General features: G+C 54.9%; 1 protein-coding gene across 13 annotated transcripts; it reads left to right on the top strand.

The window, feature by feature from the left end:
- The first annotated feature begins 8,556 nt into the window (after positions 1-8,556).
- On the top strand, positions 8,557-20,695 carry IRF5 (interferon regulatory factor 5). Of its 13 annotated transcripts, none has more exons than XM_028846278.2 (9): positions 8,557-8,711; positions 13,068-13,273; positions 17,188-17,377; positions 17,841-17,905; positions 18,369-18,402; positions 18,576-18,836; positions 19,030-19,422; positions 19,512-19,630; positions 19,875-20,695. In XM_028846278.2, the coding sequence occupies exons 2-9, from the start codon at positions 13,079-13,081 to the stop codon at positions 20,118-20,120; spliced, it is 1,503 nt and encodes a 500-aa protein (XP_028702111.1). In that variant the 5' UTR covers positions 8,557-8,711; positions 13,068-13,078; the 3' UTR covers positions 20,121-20,695. The 13 variants fall into 13 exon arrangements, with proteins under 13 accessions (XP_028702111.1, XP_001092569.1, XP_077853416.1 ...); XM_001092569.5 differs by lacking the exon at positions 8,557-8,711 and adding an exon at positions 8,731-8,926; XM_077997290.1 differs by lacking the exon at positions 8,557-8,711 and adding an exon at positions 8,732-8,926 and having other exon boundaries at positions 19,529-19,630.
- Positions 20,696-21,651: the final 956 nt, after the last annotated feature.

Genomic DNA, 21,651 nt, shown 5'->3' on the forward strand with positions numbered 1-21,651 from the left:
GCATAACAGGAGGGAAGCACTGCCCTTTCATCTTCACTGCAGGCCCCTGCCCCTCATCCCAGTGATGCTCAGCTTCCTGGCATCCACCACACAGTAGTGCAGGGTGCTGCCTGCCAAGCTCTGGTCCAAGGTAGAGGTAGGGGTACAGTGTCTGAAGACCCACGTGGGAGACGGCAGAGGAGAGGGCCTGCCCTAGGCCTCTGACCTCCCACCCTGGCCCTCACCCCCAATCCCAGTGCTGGCTCCTGGAACCCAAAGACTAAGAGCCCCTTGCAAGGTCTTCCCCATGAGATCCGGGCCTCACTGCTTCTCCGCCCCTGCACCCTTGGACAGTCAAGGCTGGTGGGCCCATGTGGCCTCCACCAAACCCCTGACTCTCCTGGGAGATGCACCTGGAGCAAGAGGGGTGATTAACAAGCATACCATGACTTGCAGTGGGATATGCAGGTCAGAGAATGCACATGCACAGGTGTGCAGGTGCCCAGCTCAGTGTCAGTTCCCTCCCAGCCCTGCCAGGGGCCAAGAGGAAAGCACTCCCTCCCCTCATTAGCTGCCACCAGTCCTGCTTTCCAGGGCACTCGGAATATGCATGGCCCCCGGGCCAGCTCTGCCCCTCCCACCAGGAGGTATGGGCAAGAGACAGGAGGCCAAGAGAATGGGACAAAAGGGATTTCTTCCCTCTGCCTGCAATCTTCCCCTGGCAAAGGTCCCAAAGGACGGCCCCTCTGAGGGTGGAGGTGGTTCCCAGCTGATGCTAGGCCCTGGATGTCTGGAAGTTCCACAGTAGCTTTCAGAACCCTGTCTACACCTTTGCAAGTGTCCACTTCACTCAACTCTCCTCTGCCCAATATCACCTGTCTCCTGCCAGGACCCTCACCTGAAGCCACCCACATGGAGGGTGGACTCTTGGCCTGGGTCCGTGGGGCAGTCAGGGAGCCTGATAGACATAACCAAATCCCTGGAGACAGTGCTCAGTCTCCCAAGAGCTTGGAGGGAAGCAGAAGAGGGACTGGCAGGACAACTCGGCGATGGCCCAGAACAGCCAGACTGGAGGGACGGAGTGCGAAGAGAAGACGGCACCACCTTGCCTCTTTGTGAAGGATGCCTCTCGGATCTGTTATTTTTCTTTCTTTTTCCTTTTTAAAAAAATTACTTAGGGCTGGGTTTGGTGGCTCATGCCTGTAATCCCAGCACTTTGGGAGGCCAGGAGATCAAGACCATCCTGGCCAACATGGTGAAACCCTGTCTCTACTATAAATACAAACATTAGGTGGGCATCATGGTGGGTGCCTGTAGTCCCAGCTACTTGGGAGGCTGAGGCAGGAGAATTGCTTGAACCAGGGAGTCGGAGGTTGCAGTGAGCGAGATCGTGCCACTGCACTCCAGCCTGGGTGACAGAGCGAGACTCCATCTCAAAAAAAAAAAAAAAAAAGAAAATTACTTAGAATTTTTATTTTAAACATACTTGAAAGACTTATTTAAGACATAATTACATATAAGTCTTTTTTTTAGGTATGAAGGAAAATATAAACCATATAAATTAGTTAAGCTTTTCCTAAAAACTCCTTTTTTTTTTTTTTGAATACAGGTTCAAGTGATTCTCCTGCCTCAGCCTTCTAAGTTAGATGGACTACAGGCATGTGCCACTGTGCCTGAGTAGTTTTTTGTATTTTTAGTAAAGACAGGGTTTCACCACGTTGGCCAGGCTGGTCTCAAACTCCTGACCTCAGGTGATCTGCCCACTTCAGCCTCCCAAAGCGCTGGGATTACATTCATGACCCACCGTGCCCAGCCAAAACTTCTTGACATTTGGAGTTTGAATCTTCTGAATCATGAAACATTTAAAAAATTTTTACATTTACATACAGTAAAATTCACTCTTTTTAGCGTACGGTTCTAGGAGTTTTGGCAAAGGCGGAGAGTTGTGTAAACACTGACACAGTCAAGAGACAGAACTGTTCCCATCACTTCATGCCGTCCCTTCGTGGTCGACCCTTCCCCACATCCCATCCCCTAATTCGTTCTCCGTTTCTTGATTTTTCTTGGGCCTGTTCCTATAGTAAGGCAGCCTGTGTAGGGGGTGGCAGGCAGGCTCTTTGGGGGTCCATGATCATTCTTTCGGTACATGGGCCTCCTTCTCTACATAGAGAACACTCCAGGGCCAGGGTGAGGAAGGAGGCCGCCAGCAGCCAGCTGCTTTCCACCCTTCCCCTACCGTGTCAGGCCCAGTGGAGGGAGAGGGGAAAAGGAGGGCGTGGCCCAGGGGCAGTCTAGGGATCTCTGAGTTGAGGGAGAGTGGGAACCTGCATGCCTCCCGGCTCTGCCTGCCCCAGGGAATCAGGCAGGACAGCTGGTCATGGTGAGGCAGTCGCCCAGAACCGCCGGAGCACCGGACATGTTCTATGGAGCAGCTACTGCTATGTTTAGTAGAATCATTTCCACTGTGTGTCCAGCGCTGGGCTGGGCCTGATCCTCACCGCGGAACAGCAGTTCTTTGTTGCTGACGGTGTATCATTAGTTCCATTTCACAGTGAGGACACCCAGACTTGAGAGGTCGAACAACTTGCTGAGCTCATCCAGCTATGACCTGAACCCAAGTCTGTCTGGTTCCCAAAGGATAAAATGTCACTGATGGTTTAGTCTGGTTCAAGTGCCAGTGCCTCATGTGACTAGCTGCTGTGTGCCTTTGGGTAAACTGCCCCACCCTTCTGAGCTCGGCTGTCTGGCCCCTGGCACAGTCCTCTTGGGCTCTCCTATGGTCTGCTACTGCAAAGCAGAGCCTCCTTAGAGCCAGTGAAGAGGCCCCATAAGCTCTTTCCTGCCTGAGCAGGTGCCCCTTTCTTCTTCCTAACTTCTCCTGCACCCCCGCTCCCTAGCAATGGCCCCTGGACAGGTTATCAGGGTATGCCAGTATCCCCATGGCTTTGGAGGTGCTGCTCCAGGAGAGAAAGGAGGAGGACGGACTAGAAGACACAGAGGAGACCTGACCCTCGAGACAGGCACGGATTGGCGGAGACGCTCCTGAATCCACAGGTCCACTGGCGCGCTCAGGGGTCCAGTCTGCCCGGCACGGGGGTCTGGGTGGGCCTCAGGCTTCAGTTGGCTCCTGGCTTGGAGAACTGCAAAGCATCAAGGCTCCAGGACACTGGCCTGGTAAGAACCTGCCCCCAGAACCCCCTCCAATGAGGCCTGACACCCTTTTCTTCCCTGAAAGGGCTCAAGACAGGAGAGGGGGCCCTGGCCCATGGCCCCCACAGGGTTCTTCAGCCCCTAGGCTCTCCGCTTTCTTGACTTTCTGCCCCCAGAATCAGAGGCTACAGGAACACGAGAGACTCCTAGAAGGTGCCCCACCCAGAGCCCCCAAGGCCTGACCCACAGGGTCATAGTGTTGGCCCGGGGAGCAGCTGGCAAGAGCCAAACACCAGGCCCTGCAACTCCATTCAGCTGCCAGCCCCCAAGTGCTCCCTCTCCTCCCTGCCTCACACCTGAAATGCTCAACTCGCAACCCACCCCCACACCCCACCCCTCAGGGGCCAGAGAGGGACCACTGGGACGTGCCTCCTCATGGTTGAGTGTCGAGAGGCCACACAAGAGGAATGTCATACCCCACACCCCTCCCATGACCTCACACATCAGTGACTGCAGGCCAGAGAGTATCGGGGTCAGCCCTGGAGAGGTCCCTCGCAGAGGGTTGGCTCTGTCACCTCCCCACCACTCTGAGGAGAGCACCCCATGCCCTTGGGCTGGCCCTGCCATCCTGGAGAGAATTGCGTCTCTCCCCCTTTCCCGTCTGAGCCCACCTGGGAGGGACCACCATCCTACCCAGGAGCAGTCCTAGCCTTGGTTCTAAGCTGCAAGGGCTTGAGATGGATCTGGTTCAGAAATGTTTTGGAGTCTGAGGCCGGGGGCCCCCTGCACTGCACATCAAAGATAGGTGGACCTCATGGGCCTGGTGGGGACACCTGCAGATGCTGAGCTCCAACCAGGCTCATTCTGGGACAAAAGAGCATACCAGAGGTCTTCAGCTGGTGCCTGTGGGGCTGGGTTGGCATCTGTCCCCACAAAGCAAGGGCCCCAGAAGGCTGGGGTCTCTAGCTAGACTTTGTCCTTTTCCCTTTCCTCCTTGTCCAGGTGCCTCGTGCTCCACAGCGAGCCCTCGAGACATGCAGGAAGGACGGACATCCCACCCCGTCCGTGACAGAGCCCAGGAGCCAGGAGGGAAGTGGTTTGAGCACAGTGCTGAGCTAAGCAAGTTTTAGAAACACTGAATCAGACCACGTGCAGCCAGTAGGGGAGGAGAGAACCTCTGGGCTGGTGTCCTGGAGGCCCGCAGTAGGCGGCAGGGGGGCAGGGGCGCAGACTCAGGGAGCTGAGCTGGGAGAGGAATCCCAGAGGGAAGTGAGAGGGCTTCAGCACATTTATTTAAAGGGAATGGTGAGAAATCTAGGAAAGAGTGAAACCCCAAGATCTGAGGGTTTAAGTGAGAAAGACAGGTAGCTACAGGAGGCCAGCAGAGACCGGAGTTGTCGGGGAGTTCTGGTGGGTTTCAGGGCTTGCTTGAGCTGTGGATCCAAGGCCTGGAGGACGGTGTGAGGCCAGAACAGATTCCACGGACAAGGACAAGAGCCAGGTTGCAGGCATCAGAGAGGACAGGTGGACCTGTCAGGGCCTGGAGCAAGGGCCCGGGCAGCTTCCTTCACAGGCCATGTGAAGACAGAGCCATGGATTGGGAAAGGTGGGGACTCCAAGTGTAGAAGTGTTCATGTGACAGGCTGGCTGAATGGGGGACTTCCAGGTCACACCCCAAAAAGCTCTGAGCCGGTGTTAGTTAGTAAGAAATGGGGGGGAAGGCCCAGCCGTGGCGTCCTGGGTATTAATCCTAAAAAAGATACCACTTCTATGTGCCAGAAACTTCAAAGCAAGTGAGCACTTCAAATACAAGAACCAGAGGTGTTTTTTTTTTTCTTTTTTGTTTTGAGACGGAGTCTCGCTCCGTCACCCAGGCTGGAGTGCAATGGTGCGATCTCGGCTCACTACAACCTCCGCCTTCTGGGTTCAAGCAATTTTCCTGCCTCAGCCTCCTGAGTAGCTGGGATTACAAGCATGAACCACCACGCCTGGCTAATTTTTGTATTTTTTTTAGTAGAGACAGGGTTTCCCCCTGTTGGCCAGGCTGGTCTTGAACTGCTGACCTCAAGTGATCCACCTGCCTCGGCCTCCCACACTGCTGGGATTATAGGTGTGAGTCATCGCACCCGGCCAAAAGGTGTTAAAACCTAAATCAGACTGTGTCATGCCTCAGGTCTGAACCTTCCAGTGACTGTCCCTAGCAAAGCCATAGCCTGTGAGGTACCCCTGAAGGCCTCACCCAGTTTCATTACTTGAGGATTTATTGTCTATCTTACTCTGCAGAATGGAAGCTCTAGGAGGGCAGGGATTTTTAGACAAAGTAGAAATTGTCCACCACTTTATCCTGGCAGGTACAACATGCCTGAGAAGCATTGTTGAATGTAGACTCACAGCCTATCTGTGACACTGGGGTCACCATTCTCCTTTACGGATGGGAAATGGGGTTTCTGGGGGAGTGAATGGCTTGCTCAGGTCACGCAATTCTAGATTGCAGAGTAAGGATTTGACTCAGACCTGTTGGCCTCAGAGCCTGATGTCCAGCCAACAGGTTCTCAGAAACTTGGGGTTTCTGAGAAATAGGACGGCCATCCTACGGACTCCTGAGAGCCCAGGCTAAGGGGATGGGTTTCCTGGGGTGGTTTTGAGAGGCAAAGGCAGTTATCATCCACCCAGGCTGCACTGAAGGGGGCTGTTCCAGAGCCAGGGTGTATTGTTCAGCTGCCCAATGGGCCTCTGGGTTTCTTTCAGTTCCCTTTGGTGACACGGCTTCCCTCCTCCCCCCGCCGTCCCCCACCCCTGCCACCCCACTCTACTCTCACTCACACAGAGTAGCTTCTACTTGAGTCAGGGGAGGGTGCCTCCTACCACACCCTCAGTCTGTGATACTCCAGCCAGGGGAAATGGGGGAAGGGGCCCTCTCACCGTGGGGAGTGGGGGGCCTGGACAGACCTCCCTGTCCCCACCGCCTCCTGCCCCATCAAGGGGGAACTGGGAGCGCTCACACAGGGGCCGGGTGTGGCTTCACTTCCCGTCTACTTGCTCTTCCACCCCCAGGATGGCACTGGGAGGCCAGGGGATCCCGGATCCTGGAAGCACTGGAGTGCTGCTCTCTGTCCTTCCTTCCTCCCAGGCCATGTCTCTGGCCCCAGGTGATTCTTGGCTCAGGTTCTTTCAGTTGAGGGAAGGCAGGACCCGAGCCAAGCTGAGCCCCTGAACAGCCTCTATCCCAGGAGCCCCATATCAATGCTGTCAGCTCAGTAACATGATCCCCCTTTTAGAGACGAAATGAGATTTGAGGACCTGCCTAAGGCCACTTGGCTGGAACACAGCAGAGCCAGGTGCCAGCCCCTTCTCTACACGCAGTCCGTGCTGCTTCTTGAGGTTCAGAGGCTCTAAGGAAGGGGCCTCACCTGAGCAAGATGGACAGTGGGAAGGGGGCAGACGGCAGAATTCTAGGGTCTCACAGTCCCTCAGAGTGGGTGAGGAGCATTTGAAAATAAAAGAAGGTTCTTCTTAGCTATTGCTCCAGATACATTTTCTGGACCAGCATAGAATATTTTTCTATGAAGCATAACTGACCTCTAGGGGAAAAGGTTCCCATTTTGTGGGGAGCCACTTTCAATGAAACAGCAATTTCATTTTATTATTATTATTTTGAGATAAAGTCTCACTTCTACATCCAGGCTGGAGTGCAGTGGTGTGCCTCCTGGGTTCAAGCAATTCTCCCACCTCAGCCTCCCAAGTAGGTGGGATTATAGGTACGTGTCACCACGCCAGGCTAATTTTTGTATTTTTTGTAGAGACAAGGTTTTGCCATATTGCCCAGGTTGGTGGACTCAAGTGGTCTGTCTGCCTTAGCCTCTTAAAGTGTTGGGATTACGAACGTGAGCCACCGTGCCTGGTCTAGCAATTTCATTTTTAAAGAAAGAAATAGAAAACGATCTACCCATTCACATTTCCCCCATCCATACTTTAAATTTTAAAAATATGAAATAATGAAATACTCAGCAGACACAAATAATAAAATACATATATATAAAATGATATTTCCACTTCATATTAGGGCTACAAAGGTCAGGAAAGAGGGAAAGATACAGAAGAGAAAAAAAAAAAAAAACACAACACGTGAGTGTCTTTTTTTAACTTGTTAAAGGTAAAGTTCAACCCAGGAGAAGGGAGGGGAGGGAAGGTCAAAGTTCTGATTCATCAACAAATACTACTTTATTTGTTAAAAAACACAAGGCTCGGCTTGGCACGATGGCTCCCGCCTGTAATCCCAGCACTTTGGGAGGCCAAGGCGGGTGGATCACCTGAGGTCAGGAGTTCGAGACCAGCCTGGCCAACATGGTGAAACCCCATCTCTACTTCGGAGGCTGAGGCAGGAGAATCGCTTGAACCGGGGATGCAGAGGTTGCAGTGAGCTGAGATCGCACTACTGCACTCCAGCCCAGGTGACAGAGCAAGACTCCATATCAAAAAGAAAAGAAAAGAAAAGGAACAATGAAAAGACAGGAGGGGGGGGATTCCTGAGTAAGCTGATTCGAGTGGAAATCAGACATCTAAATTGAAACCCGCCCAATTTTCCAAAAAGCCAGATGCTCATAGAACTGAAGCTTGAGACACTTACATTAGTACTCCTGCTGCCTGTTGACCAATTCCTCTTCCTTATCCCTCTTGTTTTCCTTCGCTGCTATAAAGCCCCTAACTTTAGTCAAGGGGAGGGATAAATTGAAGGTTTGTCTTCCCTCTCACCAGCTCACCGACCGATGTCACCAGAATAAAGCCTTCTTCCCCGGCAATAAAGCTGTCTCAGTGATAGGCTTTCTGTGCGGTGAGCGGCCAGACCTAGACCAAACCCCTGGCTATCCATAGCAAAATCATAAGCAAAATTAACCAGGAAGCTTTTTGCACCCTGGAACCCCACGCGGGAGGGGAAGTCAAGGCAGACTTTCCAGAGAAGGTGATGCTGAAACAAATTTTGAAGAGAAGGAACAGGAGGTGTGAATGTGGAGGTCCTGGGACCAGGTTCTTTATGGAATCGAAAACGGTTCAGAACCACAGATGGACGGTCAAGGTAGCAGTGAGAGGAGGTGGGACAGGAGGTGGGACAGGCGACCACGCCACTGCCCCTGGGATGATTGGAAGGCGACTTAGGAGGGGAGCTGGGGCGAGACAGGTACAGGGGTTGAGGATGAGAAAGGCACAGAGTGACTAGAAGATTCCTGCCTGCAAGCACGTCTGGAAGGGGTGTCTGGATCCTGGGGGCAGCGACTGTGCTCTAGGGGCGACAGCCGCCCTCGCCAGGGGTACAGACAGGCGACAGGAGGGCTTAGGGCTGTGGGTTGGCCACACTACGCCCTCATTTGTGTGCAGCCCCGGAGGACCAGCGTGGGGAAGCACCCCCACCCTCTCCCAGGGCCCAACCGAGCACTGCAGCGGGAGGCACGGGGTTGTCAAATGACAGTTTTACGGTTCCAGATTGCCAAAAGAGCCAGTGGCCAGTCTAGCGCACCGCGCCGACTGGCATCTCTCTGGAGGCCCCGGGCCTGGCCCGAGGCTCAGCCCGGATCTGCAGTTGCCAGGTCAGTGCGGGGCCCGGAGTGGATTCGCGGGGCGGGGCGGGGCACTGCCCGCGCCCGGAGCTCGGCAGCAGCTGCCCAGGGGCGGGGGCGGTGAGACACGGAAGTGCCCGGCTGGTTGGCGGACCGGCGGGAGGCGCAGCCTGGGCAGAGCCCAGCTTGGTCCCGCCGCCCGGCCGGTGTTCCCGAGCGCAGCCACGCAGGCGCACCGCAGACAGGTGGGTCCAGTCCGCCGCGCTCTTCTCTCAGCGTCCCCGCCTGGCGCGCCCTGAGGGTGGCGGGAGCGGTGCCGGCTACTGCCCCCAAGTCTAGGCCTAGACTGGGGCCCGCGCCCTCCAGGCACCCGCGGGCGGCGGGATGGGGACTGGAGTAGGGCGGGGTCCGCGTCCAGCTGCGCCTGAGGACCGAGAACGGGTGGGTGCCTACAGCAGGGTGCGCCCCACCGGCCTGGGACTTCCAAGGCGTGGTTTGGGGTGCTGGCGCCCGGGGAGCCCCGTGACCCAGGCGGCGCAGTCGGCACCGCTACAGGGAGCGGGGGGCGCCGACTCTGCTGTTCTCCCTCTCCCTCGCCATCGCCCAGAATGGGGGCTCCCGGGCACCCCGCTGGAGGCTGGCTTGGGCCCCTGAGGAGCGAGGCCCGATCCTTACTTTCGATGCACTCGCCCTCGCTCTTACCGGGCCACCCTCACCCTTTTGGAAAAGAGGATGAGGTTAAATCGTTCATCCCTCGGGATCTTCAGGCCAATGGCAGGAACTGCCAAGAGTTTGGGGGAAGATGGTGTTAGGTAGAGGCTCCGTCTGTCCCTGGGCTTGCGGCCGGGAATGGTAGACTCTGGTCTCCCGAGCAGCGGAGAAGGATGGGGTGCAATAGTTCCTGGGCTGAAGGATGGGGTGCAATAGTTCCTGGGCTGGTTTCCGTAGGTCCTGTCCCAGAACTCAAGGCGGCAACAATGAAGAGGCTAAACGTTGAAAAAAAGTGAGGCTAGCGTGGCCGGGATGCGTGGGGAGATGGTTGTCTCCGGACCCCGGGAGGGGCGGGAGCGGGTACCCGGGAGCAGAGGCGGGAGTAGGGGACTTTCCCAGTCTCGCAGCCACTCTGGGCACAGCAGGGCGAGGACGGGGTGCTGCTCCTCCAGCAGCAGGAGGAGAGGTCCAGAGGCCGACCCTGGAGGTGGGGGTGGCTCCGCGGGCTGGCCCAAGGGGTGTGCCCCAGCGGAGCCCGCGAGAGGAGTGGGGGCGGAGGGGAGGGGGGAGCAGGGGCGGAGGACTGGGCTGGGCCTGGGCTCCTCGAGGGCCCAGAATGAGGATAAGTGGCCAGGATCAGAGAGGGCTCGGCTGTATCGATGTAGGAAACTGTAGGCCCTCAGAAGGCCCTCTGGCATGACCTCGCCTTCCTGTCCCCACCCCCAGTAGTTATGGGACCTGGGGTGCTGGGGCTGAGGGGCTCCAAGAGTCTAGGGAAGCACTGGGAAATCACCCCTTTTTATCTCAAGGCCCTACTTTGCGGTTTTCCCCCTGTACCCTGGTCTTCCCCTACCCTGACCCTGGGAGGAAGCTTCTTCCTGGGCACCCTTTGCCCCAGAGCCTCAGCCTGTCGGACCAGGTGGGCAGCAGGGCCCAGGGTGTGGGAAGCTCACCCGGAGGGGTGGGATTTGGGGTCAGGGCCTGTACAGGGAACCCCTTGTCCTCTCCCTGAGCTGGGTGTGGGTTTGCAAGGAGACATGTGACCCAGACCAACCCTGGGAGCAGCAGGGCTCCTGCTGTCTGGCCACTCTTACTAGGACTGCTGTGGCACTTCCTCCCCTAGTGGCCCCCCGGTGCCCACGAATTGCAGATCCTGGGTGGTGGGGGCACTGTCTTCTGGGACTCCAGCAGGGTTCTGGGGTGAGCTGTGGGCTCGCCCCACCTCAGCAGGTCCTCTAGGACTGCCCACTGGATGCTTCGCTCCCTCACACACTTGTAGGGGCTTCCTCAGGCCCTCAGCTGTTGGATTTCCCCACTTTCTGAGGCTCAGGTCCATTGACTTAGGTCTAGGGCTGCATGCATTTCACCCAGAGCCTCCGGAGCCCTACGATGGCAGACCTGTTCTGACACCAAACTTCCAAAGTCATGGGCCTTGATTAGGGTGGTCTAAATCAGACCTAGCCCTTTTCTGAGCAGGAGGGAGCTTCTGGGAGGATGGATGCTGCTTGGGTTAGAGCTTGTGTGGACCTGGCTGCAGGCAAAAGCCTTGAGGCTGAGTCCCTTCTGTGGCATGGTGGACAGACCCTCGCTCATCACAGATGCGCTTGTCGCGGGAGCTCCTTCTCCACAAGGACCCCTCCCTAAGCTCCTTGTATGGACGCAGCCCTCTGACACTGAGGCCGGAGTTGTCATTTCAAAACCTTGCTCTGTATTAAACAGCCGTGTTGGGCAGGGCCAGACTGCTGGACTGACAGCAGGGGGCAGGCAGCTGGACCCTCTGATCTCCCCAGTGGCACCAGCACCTCCCGGCCTCGGCCCAGGGGGTCATCAGGGAAGCTCTCCCCGATTCTGCACAGACAGAGCTTCCTCTGTCCACCCTCACTCGGCCAGAATTGTGTGCTGCTGGTGACTGGCACCCCTCTATTCTAGGGTCAAGGCCTCTCAGGGATCTACAAATACAAATATGGGTGGGTGCACGCCCATGCTACAAACCACACCAAATGCACAAAGACTGCCTGCAGGTGTGGGGTGTGGGGAACAGCTCTGGGTGGGAGGTTGGAAATTTGGTCTGGGGGACCCACTCGACTCCCTCCGTCAGCCCACAGTCAGTTTGGTTTCTGAGTTGTCCCAGTCCAGCCACTTTCGTTTCCCCTGGGGCTGGGTGGAGGCTGGGGCAGAAAGCGGAACTGAGCCCCCATGTTCTGAGGTCGGGGCAGGGCTGGAGCGTTCTGAACACCTCCCAGTCCCAGCCCCTGGGCCAGGCAAGGCCGGCCGGCCTTACGTCTCCTGGGTTGGTGGCAGCCGAGCTGGGCTCTGAGGGAGGCCTACAATGTGAGACACTAGCAGCTCAGAGGCAGCACGAGGCAGGTGCAAACCCAAAAGGTACTGGGCAGGGAATTTCAGGGGAAACTGAGGTTCCGTGCTGCAAGGCCCAAGCAGGCCCAGAAAGACAGAGGGAGTTCAGCTCGAACCTTTGCTCCTTACTTGCTGAGCGACACGTTCACTTCTGATGGGCTGTGCTGTATAATGGCCCAGTCCTTTCTGTCTTCCACACAGGGGTCTCAAGTGAAGGGCCAAGGGCATGGGTAAGGGGAGGAGAGAGAGAGAGAGGAGGGGGCTCAGGACTGTGAAGAGTTTCCGGTTCTGGGCTGGAGAGGGAGTTTGGCGGGTGGAGGGGAGGAGGCAGGGTCCCTCTGGCCTGACTCCAGGGAGGCAGCGAAGCTGTGGCCTGAGAGGTGGGGATCGTGCCCCTGGGTAGGTAGTGGTTAGAGCTGTGGTTTCTGTTTCCTGCAGACTTCCTAACAGGCTCCGGCAGGCGTTAGGGCCTTCCTAAGGGCTACACCAATGCGTGTCCAGTGGGAGGAGAAGGGGGAGGACCAAGAATCTAGATGAATGGCCCTAGAGAAGTAACGTCTAAGTTTGGTGGCCGCTGTCGTTGGAGGTGGTTGAGTTGGTTGATGGGATTTATCTAAAGACGTTGAGGTTGGGGAACTTCCTCCCGGAGGGAAACTGAGGAAGAAAGGTAGCTCTGAGAGTTGGGTGAAGAAACCCACCCTCCATTCACATGTTCTGCTTTCCTCTGAGGGCAGGTGTCCTTGAGAGCTCGAGATGAGATTCTTGTTGAGGGCATCTCCGGAGGGGACTCTCAGGGGACAGGGGGTGAGAAAACTTGGGCAGAGAAGAATTGAACCAGGGGTGTGGACTGAGCGGGAGGTTGCCTTCAGGCTGATCCCACGGAGCACTCGCTGCCCCAAGTAGCCCAGCTTGAGACAAGATAGCCAGGCTTTTGTCCCTTGTGTCAGGCAGTCTGGCTGTGGGCTGCCCCCCCAAGAGCGAGGGGTGGGCCTAACCTGTGGGGTGAGTAGTGGAAGGCAGTTCTCTGGCCAATGGGCTGCTCGCTACTGTCAGCAGTTGCAGAATAGATGCCTCCGCCCGGTAAAGGGCGTCTGGGGCTGTGCCCGCAGCATTCACTAACTCGTAACTCTCTTTCCCTTCACCCAAACACAAAATTCCATGACACTAGACAAGAAAGTTGATGCTTAGAAAAGACAATTGGCCTTAAATACCTAGATGGACTGGAGAGACCATCCCTTGTGGCCCACAGCTTGACCTCTGAGCACCCTGTCCCCGTCCACCTGCGGACCTGCTGAGGCTCCCCCTGGCTTTCTCCTGCAGACCCTTCTGCCATGAACCAGTCCATCCCAGGCGCTCCCACCCCGCCCCGCCGCGTGCGGCTGAAGCCCTGGCTGGTGGCCCAGGTGAACAGCTGCCAGTACCCAGGGCTTCAATGGGTCAACGGGGAAAAGAAATTATTCTACATCCCCTGGAGGCATGCCACGAGGCATGGTCCCAGCCAGGACGGAGATAACACCATCTTCAAGGTAAGCCCTGGCGAGGAGGTTGGCTGGACCTCCAGAGCACCCTGTCCCCAGAAGAGGATCGCATATAACACACACAGGCAGCTCCTCAAGACTGGCCACCCACCCAGCTAGCACGCTGCCACTGATGCCAGGCCCGGACTAAGGGGATGCAGACGTAGCCACAGGGCACACCTTTTTCCTTTTTTTTTTCTTTTTTTTTTTTGAGACAGAGTCTCGCTCTGTAGCCCAGGCTGGAGTGCAGTGGCACAATCTCAGCTCACTGCAACCTCTGCCTCCTGGGTTCAAGCGATTCTCCTGCCTCAGCCTCCTGAGTAGCTGGGATTACAGGCATGAGCTGCCGCGCCCGGCCTAGGGCACACCTTTTCTAACCTTCACCCTAGAGCAGTGTGGGAACTGAGGGTCCCCAGAAGGCCTTCCCATAATTTGTCCTACTCACCCTTTGCTCTTGTCTCACTGCTATTACTCATGAGGACTTGTTCAGTGCACACATATGCTAAAGGAAGCCAACAATCACCCATCATCTTTCTTTTTTTGAGATGGAGTCTCGTTTTGTTGCCCAGGCTGAAGTGCAGTGGCACGATCTCAGCTCACTGCAAGCTCTGCCTCCCAGGTTCCTGCCATTCTCCTGCCTCAGCCTCCCAAGTAGTTGGGACTACAGGTGCCCGCCACCACACCCGGCTAAGTTTTTTGTATTTTTAGTAGAGACGGGGTTTCACCATGTTATCCAGGATGGTCTCGATCTCCTGACCTCATAATCTGCCTGCCTCAGCCTCCCAAAATGTTGGGATGACAGGTGTGAGCCACTGTGCCCGGCCCACCCATCATCTTTCTAAAAATTTTATTTTTAAATTAATATACCCTCATAAATATATGGGGTACACAGTGATGATTTGATAAGTACAGTGATCAGATCAGGTACTTAGCGTATCCATAATCTCAAACATTCGTCATTTCTTTGTGTTGGGAACAAACTATTTTTAATATAAGATTCAGATATATCATCAATCTTTTAATTTTTTGATTTTCTAATTTTTTTAGAGGCAGGGCCTAACTCTGTTGACCAGCTCCATTTTTTTTTTTTTTTTTTTTTTTGAGACAGGGTCTCACTCTGTCACCCAGGCTGGAGTGCAGTGGCGCAGTCTTGGCTCACTGCAGCCTCTACCTCCCAGGCTCAGGTGAGTCTCCCATCTCAGCCTCCTGAGTAGCTGGGATTACAGGTGCCTGCCACCACACCTGGCTAATTTTTTGTACTTTTAGTAGAGACTTTGCCATGTTGCCCAGGCTGGTCTCCAACTCCTGGACTCAAGCAGTCCGCCCACCTCAGCCTCCCAGAGTGCTGGAATTACAGGTGTGAGCCACTGTGCCTGGCCCAATCTTTTTTTTTTTAACTGACATATTACAACTGTACATATATACTCCCCCCCCTCCTTTTTTTTTTTTGAGATGAGGTGTTGCTCTGTTGCCTAGTGTTGCACCACTGGTGAGCAGTGGTGCAGTCATAGCTCACTGCAGCCTCCAACTCAGCTCAGGTGATCCTCCAGTCTCAGCTCCCTGAGTAGCTGTGACTACAGTTGCATGCCACCATGCCCAGCTAACTCTTTTTTTTTTTTTTTTGAGATGGAGTCTTGCTCTGTCACCCTGGCTGCAGTGGCGCAATCTCAGCTCACTGCAACTTCTGCCACCTGGGTTCAAGCAATTCTCCTGCTTCAGCCTCCCGAGTAGCTAGGATTAAAACCCCCATTGTCATGCAGGCTGTCTTAATGTTTCCCTTTTTTTCAACCTCAATTATGAATTTTTTTTTTTTCTGTCTTTGAAGTAAAGACAGGATTTCACCATCTTGGGCAGGCTGGTCTTGAACTCCTGACCTCGTGATCCACCTGCCTCAGCAAAGTGCTGGGATTACAGGCGTGAGCCACCGTGCCCAGCCTAATTTTTTGATTTTGATTTTTGTAAAGATGAGTTCTCACTTTGTTGCCCAGGCTGGTCTCAAGCTCGGGGGCTCAAGTGATCCTCCCACCTCAGCCTCCTGAGTAGCTGGTATTACAGGCGCAAGCCACTGTGCTCGCTCCAGTAATCTTAATGCTAGGACGTACCTAGCATAACAGTTTTTGCTTACATTTTTAGTTTTTTTGCACGTGTGTGTATATAGAATGCAAAATTGGAATCAAGTGATATATCTTGATTTGTAACCTGGATGTTTTTCACCCTATATCAGGATCAGCTTTCCTTTCCAACATACGTCCACATCACTTTTCGTGACTGTAGAATTTCCACTGGAATGGCTTAGCACAATTTGCTCACCGGGTCTGGGTTTTTGGATACTTGAGGTTGCTTTTAAAACCTGAACTTGAAACCCCCATTGTCATGCAGGCTGTCTTAATGTTTCCCTTTTTTTCAACCTCAATTATTTTGAGGGTTGATTTCCTAGACTTAAAAATTGCTGGGTCAAAGGCAATGCTTATTTTTTAAAACTTTGGATACATATTTTCTTAGTTTTTGGACTTGATCCTTACCTTTCCAAAATTCTTTTGCTAATCCATTTTTTATTTTTGTATAGGTAATACAGTCACAAAATTCAACATTAAAAGGCATAGAATGGTTTAGAGCAAAAAGTCTCCCTCCTTCCCTGGCTCACCACCACCCACTCCCCTCCCTAACCTTTCCCTAGAGGCAGCCGTGTTATCATTTTCTTATTTAGCCTTCCTGAGAGATTTTTATGCACATATAAGCAAATATGCACTATCCTTTCCTCTATTTTCATAAGAAATGCTAGATATCTGCATTTTTTCTATACTTCATACTTCTTGATGATTGCTATATGTCAGTATGTAAACAGTTTCCTGCTTTTTCTTTTTTTGTGCCGCCCAGTATTTCATTCAATGGGTTGGCCATAATTTCACCAGCCCCTCATTGATGGATGTTGCATTGGGTATTTTCAGTGATCTTTTACACACAGTGCTGCTGCAAATAATCTTGTTTGTGCAATATTTTGTGTGAATGCAGCTATGATATTTAGGATGAATTCCTAGAAATCAAAGAGCTGGGTTAAAGGGTAGAAATAAACATTGGTAGTCCTCACCTCGCCTAATTGCCATTCAAAATAATACCAGCAGCTCCAGTGTCTCAAGCCCGTCCTATGTGTGGGCATAGCTCTGAGTGCTTTACGGACATCAACCCCCCTCATTTTTTTTTTTTTTTTTGAGATAGGGTATCACTCTGTTGCCCAGGCTGCAGTGCAGAGCATGACTGATCATGGCTCACTGCAGCCTCGAACTTCCTGGCTCAAGCAATCCTCCCACCTCAGCCTCCTGAGTAGCTGGGACCACAGGCACCCACCACTATGCCCAGCTAATTTTTGTAGAGACAGGAGTCTTGTTATGTTGCCTAGGCTGGTCTCCAACTCCTGGGCTCAAGCGATCCTCCCACCTTGGCCTCCCAAAATGTTGGGATGACAGGTGTGAGCCACTGTGCCCAGTCGACATCAACCCCTTGAGTCTTTACTGCCACTCCATGAGGTGAGCACTGTGAGGAGATCAAGACAAAGGGAGGCAGTGACGTGGCCTGGCACACAGCTGGCAGGGGGCACATTCCAGATTGAAACCCAGCCTGGCTCCAGAGTGCTCATCCTTATCCCCCACGCTGTCCTCCTTAGAGATCACACTGATTCACCCTCCTAGGAGCAGGGACTACAGATGCATCTCATAGCCCTAGATTTCATGGAGCTTGCTGGCAGCCTTAGGGCTGGGGCAGGACTGTGGCAGACTTCCACGTTGCAAACCAGGTCTGGGGCTCAGCGAGGCTCAGCTTGTGGCCGAAGTTCTCCCCACACAGTGGGGTCTCCTACGGAACGGTAGGCAGACTGGGGTTGTGGTGGAGACGAGGTTCTCTGTGGTGGCTGTCTCTTCCTGCCCCAGGCCTGGGCCAAGGAGACTGGGAAATACACTGAAGGCGTGGATGAAGCTGATCCGGCCAAATGGAAGGCCAACTTGCGCTGTGCCCTTAACAAGAGCCGGGACTTCCGCCTCTTCTACGACGGGCCCCGGGACATGCCACCTCAGCCCTACAAGATCTACGAGGTCTGCTCCAATGGCCCTGCTCCCACAGGTATCAGGCCTAGCCCTCTGTGGGCCACCTGGGAGGCTGTGCAATGTCCCGGCCCCCAGTCTTGAGCTCTTGGGTGCAGGCAGGCCCAGGGCCCCTCTAGTGGGCAGTGGTCCAGGACACGATGCGGGGGCTCCTGCTAGGTCATGACACCCAGGGTTCCCAGGAGTGGCTGGGATGGGTCACTGGCAGATTAGGAATGGCTTGGCGTGCAGTCAGGGACCTGGGTGCTTCTTCCTTACCATTGCTCTAGTTTTGGCTTCTGGCTCCAGCCGCGGTCTCATGGCCCATGGAGTTGGGGAGGTCCTTCCCAATCCTGGTGGCTGTACTCTCCACCGCGCCCTGTGTTGGGGAAGCTTTGGGGAGGGCAGAAGCTGCACAGGAGCTACAGGCAGCCTCTCAGGGGATCTTGCTTCTCCTGACGTTGACTCCCTTACTGCCCTGCTTTTCTCTCCCTGCTGTGCAGACTCCCAGCCCCCTGAGGATTACTCTTTTGGTGCAGGAGAGGAGGAGGAGGAGGAAGAGGAAGAGGTGAGTGTGGGAGGGGGAGGCAGGTGGAGCCCTGGACGGGCTCTCTGCTGTCCCCACTGGCCTTAGGTTTCCGCAGCCCCGCTCCCCTGGAGCCCCATGGCCCTCTCAATGGCTCTTCACCTTGTTTCTTCTCCTGGAATTCTGAATGACAGGAGCACAGTCCCCACCTGCTCCTTCCTGGGGCGTTGTCGTTACCCCGCATGTGTGACCCACACAGCAGTTAGGGCTTGGTAGGTCTGACTCCCCGTAGAAGGCAAATGAGGAAAGTGAGGCACAGGGCTTTTCTGACCTGCCTGGGATGGACAAGCTGGGACCGGAGGCAGGGTCTTGCCTGAGCTAAGCTGAGGCTAGGGCAGTTGCCTTGTGGTTCTTGCATGTTACTTCCCCAGCCCCAGGTCAGTGGAATGACTTGTCCTCCCTTCTCTCCCATCTCTTCCCTCCCTTGCCGGTGGTGTCCCTTCAGCTGCAGAGGATGTTGCCAAGCCTGAGCCTCACAGGTGGGGCCGGGAGGTGGTGGTTGGGGGTCTAGTATACAGAGAAGCTACAGGTACCATAGGTACCTGGGAGGGGGCTAATGGGAGGCTGGGGTGGCCCAGGGCTGGGAGTAGGTGGGCCCGGGAGGCAGTTCTTGGAGGTGGCACTGACAGCCGTCCACATGCACTTTCTGTAGATGCAGTGCAGTCTGGCCCCCACATGGCACCCTATTCTTTACTCAAAGATGATGTCAAGTGGCCGCCCACTCTGCAGCCGCCAGTGGTGCTGGGTCCCCCTGCTCCAGACCCCAGACCCCTGGCTCCTCCCCCTGGCAACCCTGCTGGCTTCAGGGAGCTTTTCCCTGAGGTCCTGGAGCCTGGGCCCCTGGCTGCCAGCCTGCCCCCTGCAAGCGAACAGCTCCTGCCTGACCTGCTGATCAGCCCCCACATGCTGCCTCGTAAGGACCCGCGGCTGGGCACGGGGAAGCAGTGCTGGGGGATTGGGGTAGGATTGGCAAGGAGGGTGGAGGGTGCTGCAGCTCCTTGGGAGGGGAAAGTGGGAGAGCGGATGGGGCTGGGCCTGGACACTGGGCTGCAGAACGGGGAGGCACGGGGCTCAAGGACGGGATGGGCCTGCCTTCTGCCCCACAGTGACTGACCTGGAGATCAAGTTTCAGTACCGGGGGCGGCCACCCCGGGCCCTCACTATCAGCAACCCCCATGGCTGCCGGCTCTTCTACAGCCAGCTGGAGGCCACCCAGGAGCAGGTGGAACTCTTTGGCCCCATAAGCCTGGAGCAAGTGCGCTTCCCCAGCCCTGAGGACATCCCCAGCGACAAGCAGCGCTTCTACACGAACCAGCTGCTGGATGTCCTGGACCGCGGGCTCATCCTCCAGTTACAGGGCCAGGACCTGTATGCCATCCGCCTGTGTCAGTGCAAGGTGTTCTGGAGTGGGCCTTGTGCTTCAGCCCATGACTCATGCCCCAACCCCATCCAGCGGGAGGTCAAGACCAAGCTCTTCAGCCTGGAGCATTTTCTCAATGGTGAGGGCCCGAAGCCGTGGTCCTCCTGGCCACCTCTTGCCCAGGGGTGTGGTTCCAGCCTCTGACTAGGGACCTTGATTTTGATGCAGAGCTCATCCTGTTCCAGAAGGGCCAGACCAACGCCCCACCACCCTTCGAGATCTTCTTCTGCTTCGGGGAAGAATGGCCTGACCGCAAACCCCGAGAGAAGAAGCTCATTACTGTACAGGTACGTCTCCTCTGCCCCAAAGTCGGCCTTGGCTTGAAAACTGGGGAATCCTGGGGCCAGGCCCTTGCCCCAGGCTGGAGGCTCAGGGCTCCCTGAGCAGCGTGAACTTGGCTGCCAGAGACCATCAAGGCTCAGGGCCAGAGAATGCAGTCTATTACTCACCCCTGATGGCTGCCCTCATGCACAGCTGGATCTGGCAGCCCTGTCATGGGTCTCCCTGTCTCATCTCCTCTTTGCCTCCCAGGTAGTGCCTGTAGCAGCTCGATTGCTGCTGGAGATGTTCTCAGGGGAGCTATCTTGGTCAGCTGATAGTATCCGGCTACAGATCTCAAACCCAGACCTCAAAGACCACATGGTGGAGCAGTTCAAGGAGCTCCATCACATCTGGCAGTCCCAGCAGCGGTTGCAGCCTGTGGCCCAGGCCCCTCCTGGGGCAGGCCTCGGTGCTGGCCAGGGGCCCTGGCCCATGCACCCAGCTGGCATGCAGTAACAGGCTGCAGATGGTGACTGGCCCTGGCTTCCTGGGTGGCTGTGTGGACTGATGTGGAGGTGTGACAGCCCCAGTGAGCACCTGGTTGGCTGCAGGGTCCTACCTCTGGGTTTCCTGGAAGTGGATGTGGGCCAGGAAGAAGAGGGAGAAAGGCCCGAGCCCCTGCCTTCCCAGGCCTATCTGTCCTTGTCTCAATTGTTTCTGGTCTGGTCAGCCTGGCTCTCGAGAAACTCGGCCATGAGCAGGGAAGGAACTCCCTCAACCTTGGTGCCTAGTTGTATAGGAGGAATTGCCTAAGGGTGGCCCACTCTTGTGATTGCCCCATTTCCTCTGGCAGAAAAAGCCAGAGTGTTGTGGGCCAAGTCCCCCGCACAGGGCCTCTGCAGGGCATGGCCCTGATTTCCCTGGTTTGAGCCTCACTTCCTCATCTCCCTCTCCTCTGAGATAATATGAGTGAGCACTTAGGTATCACATCAGATGCTCAAGGCTGGCAGCTACCCCCCTTCTTGAGAGCCCAAGAACCTGAGTAGAAAGAATTTTTATGTATTTTTGGATTAATAAATGTTAAAAACAGACTCAGCTGTTTCTTTCCTTTTTCTACTACCAGTTGCTCCCATGCTGCTCCACCAGGCCCTGTTTCAGATGCCCGCTGGCCCACTCCCCAAGCACCTGCCCCCAGCTTGCAACCACTGGCACTGGGAGGGCCTGGATTCTGGGCTGATGAGTCAGTTGGGCCTTCATAAACACTCCCCTGGCTGGCTTTCCTTTCCAGGAGGAAGCTGGCTGAAGCAAGGGTGTGGATTTTTAAATGTGTGCACAGTCTGGAAAACTGTCAGAATCAGTTTTCCCATAAGAAATGGTGAAAAAGGGCAGGCTAGCATTGCAGCTGCACTTGGGACCATTCAAATCTGTCACTCTTTCGTGTACATTCCTGTGCTATTAAATATGTCAGGGCAGTGCATGCAAATCATCCTGATCTATTTAATATATTTATTACATTGTCCCCCGAGGTGGGGGCAGTGAGTTCTCACTCTTAGTCCCCTCAGAGCTGGTTGCTAAAGAACCTGGCACCTACCCCCTCTCATTTCCTCTGTGTCATCTCTGCACACTCCAGCCCCCTTTCTGCCTTCAGTCATTGAGTGGAAGCTGCCCCAGGCCCTTACCAGGTGCAGATGCCCCATCTTGAGGCCCAGCCATCAGAACTGTGAGCCAAATAAACCTTTTTCTGTGTAAATAACCCAGAAAGGTCTTCGTTTACAGCAACACAAAATGGATTAAACCCCCACAAATGTTCAAGGATACCTGGCCCCACAGCCTCATCCACAGAATATATATATTATCACTGTTTGGATTTTTGTCAACCTGACAGGTGAGATATTATCTCAGTGCCACTTCTTGTTATTAGCAAGGCCGAGTAGCTTTTCACATGGTTAAGTGACCCGTACAGATTTTTTTAAATAAACAATTTTAGAATGGTTTTAGATTTATGGAAAAGTTCCTAATAGAGTTCCCAAGGACCCACAGTTTCTCC

Source organism: Macaca mulatta, chromosome 3 (genome assembly GCF_049350105.2).
Source record: "Macaca mulatta isolate MMU2019108-1 chromosome 3, T2T-MMU8v2.0, whole genome shotgun sequence".
Taxonomy (NCBI): Eukaryota; Metazoa; Chordata; class Mammalia; order Primates; family Cercopithecidae; genus Macaca; species Macaca mulatta.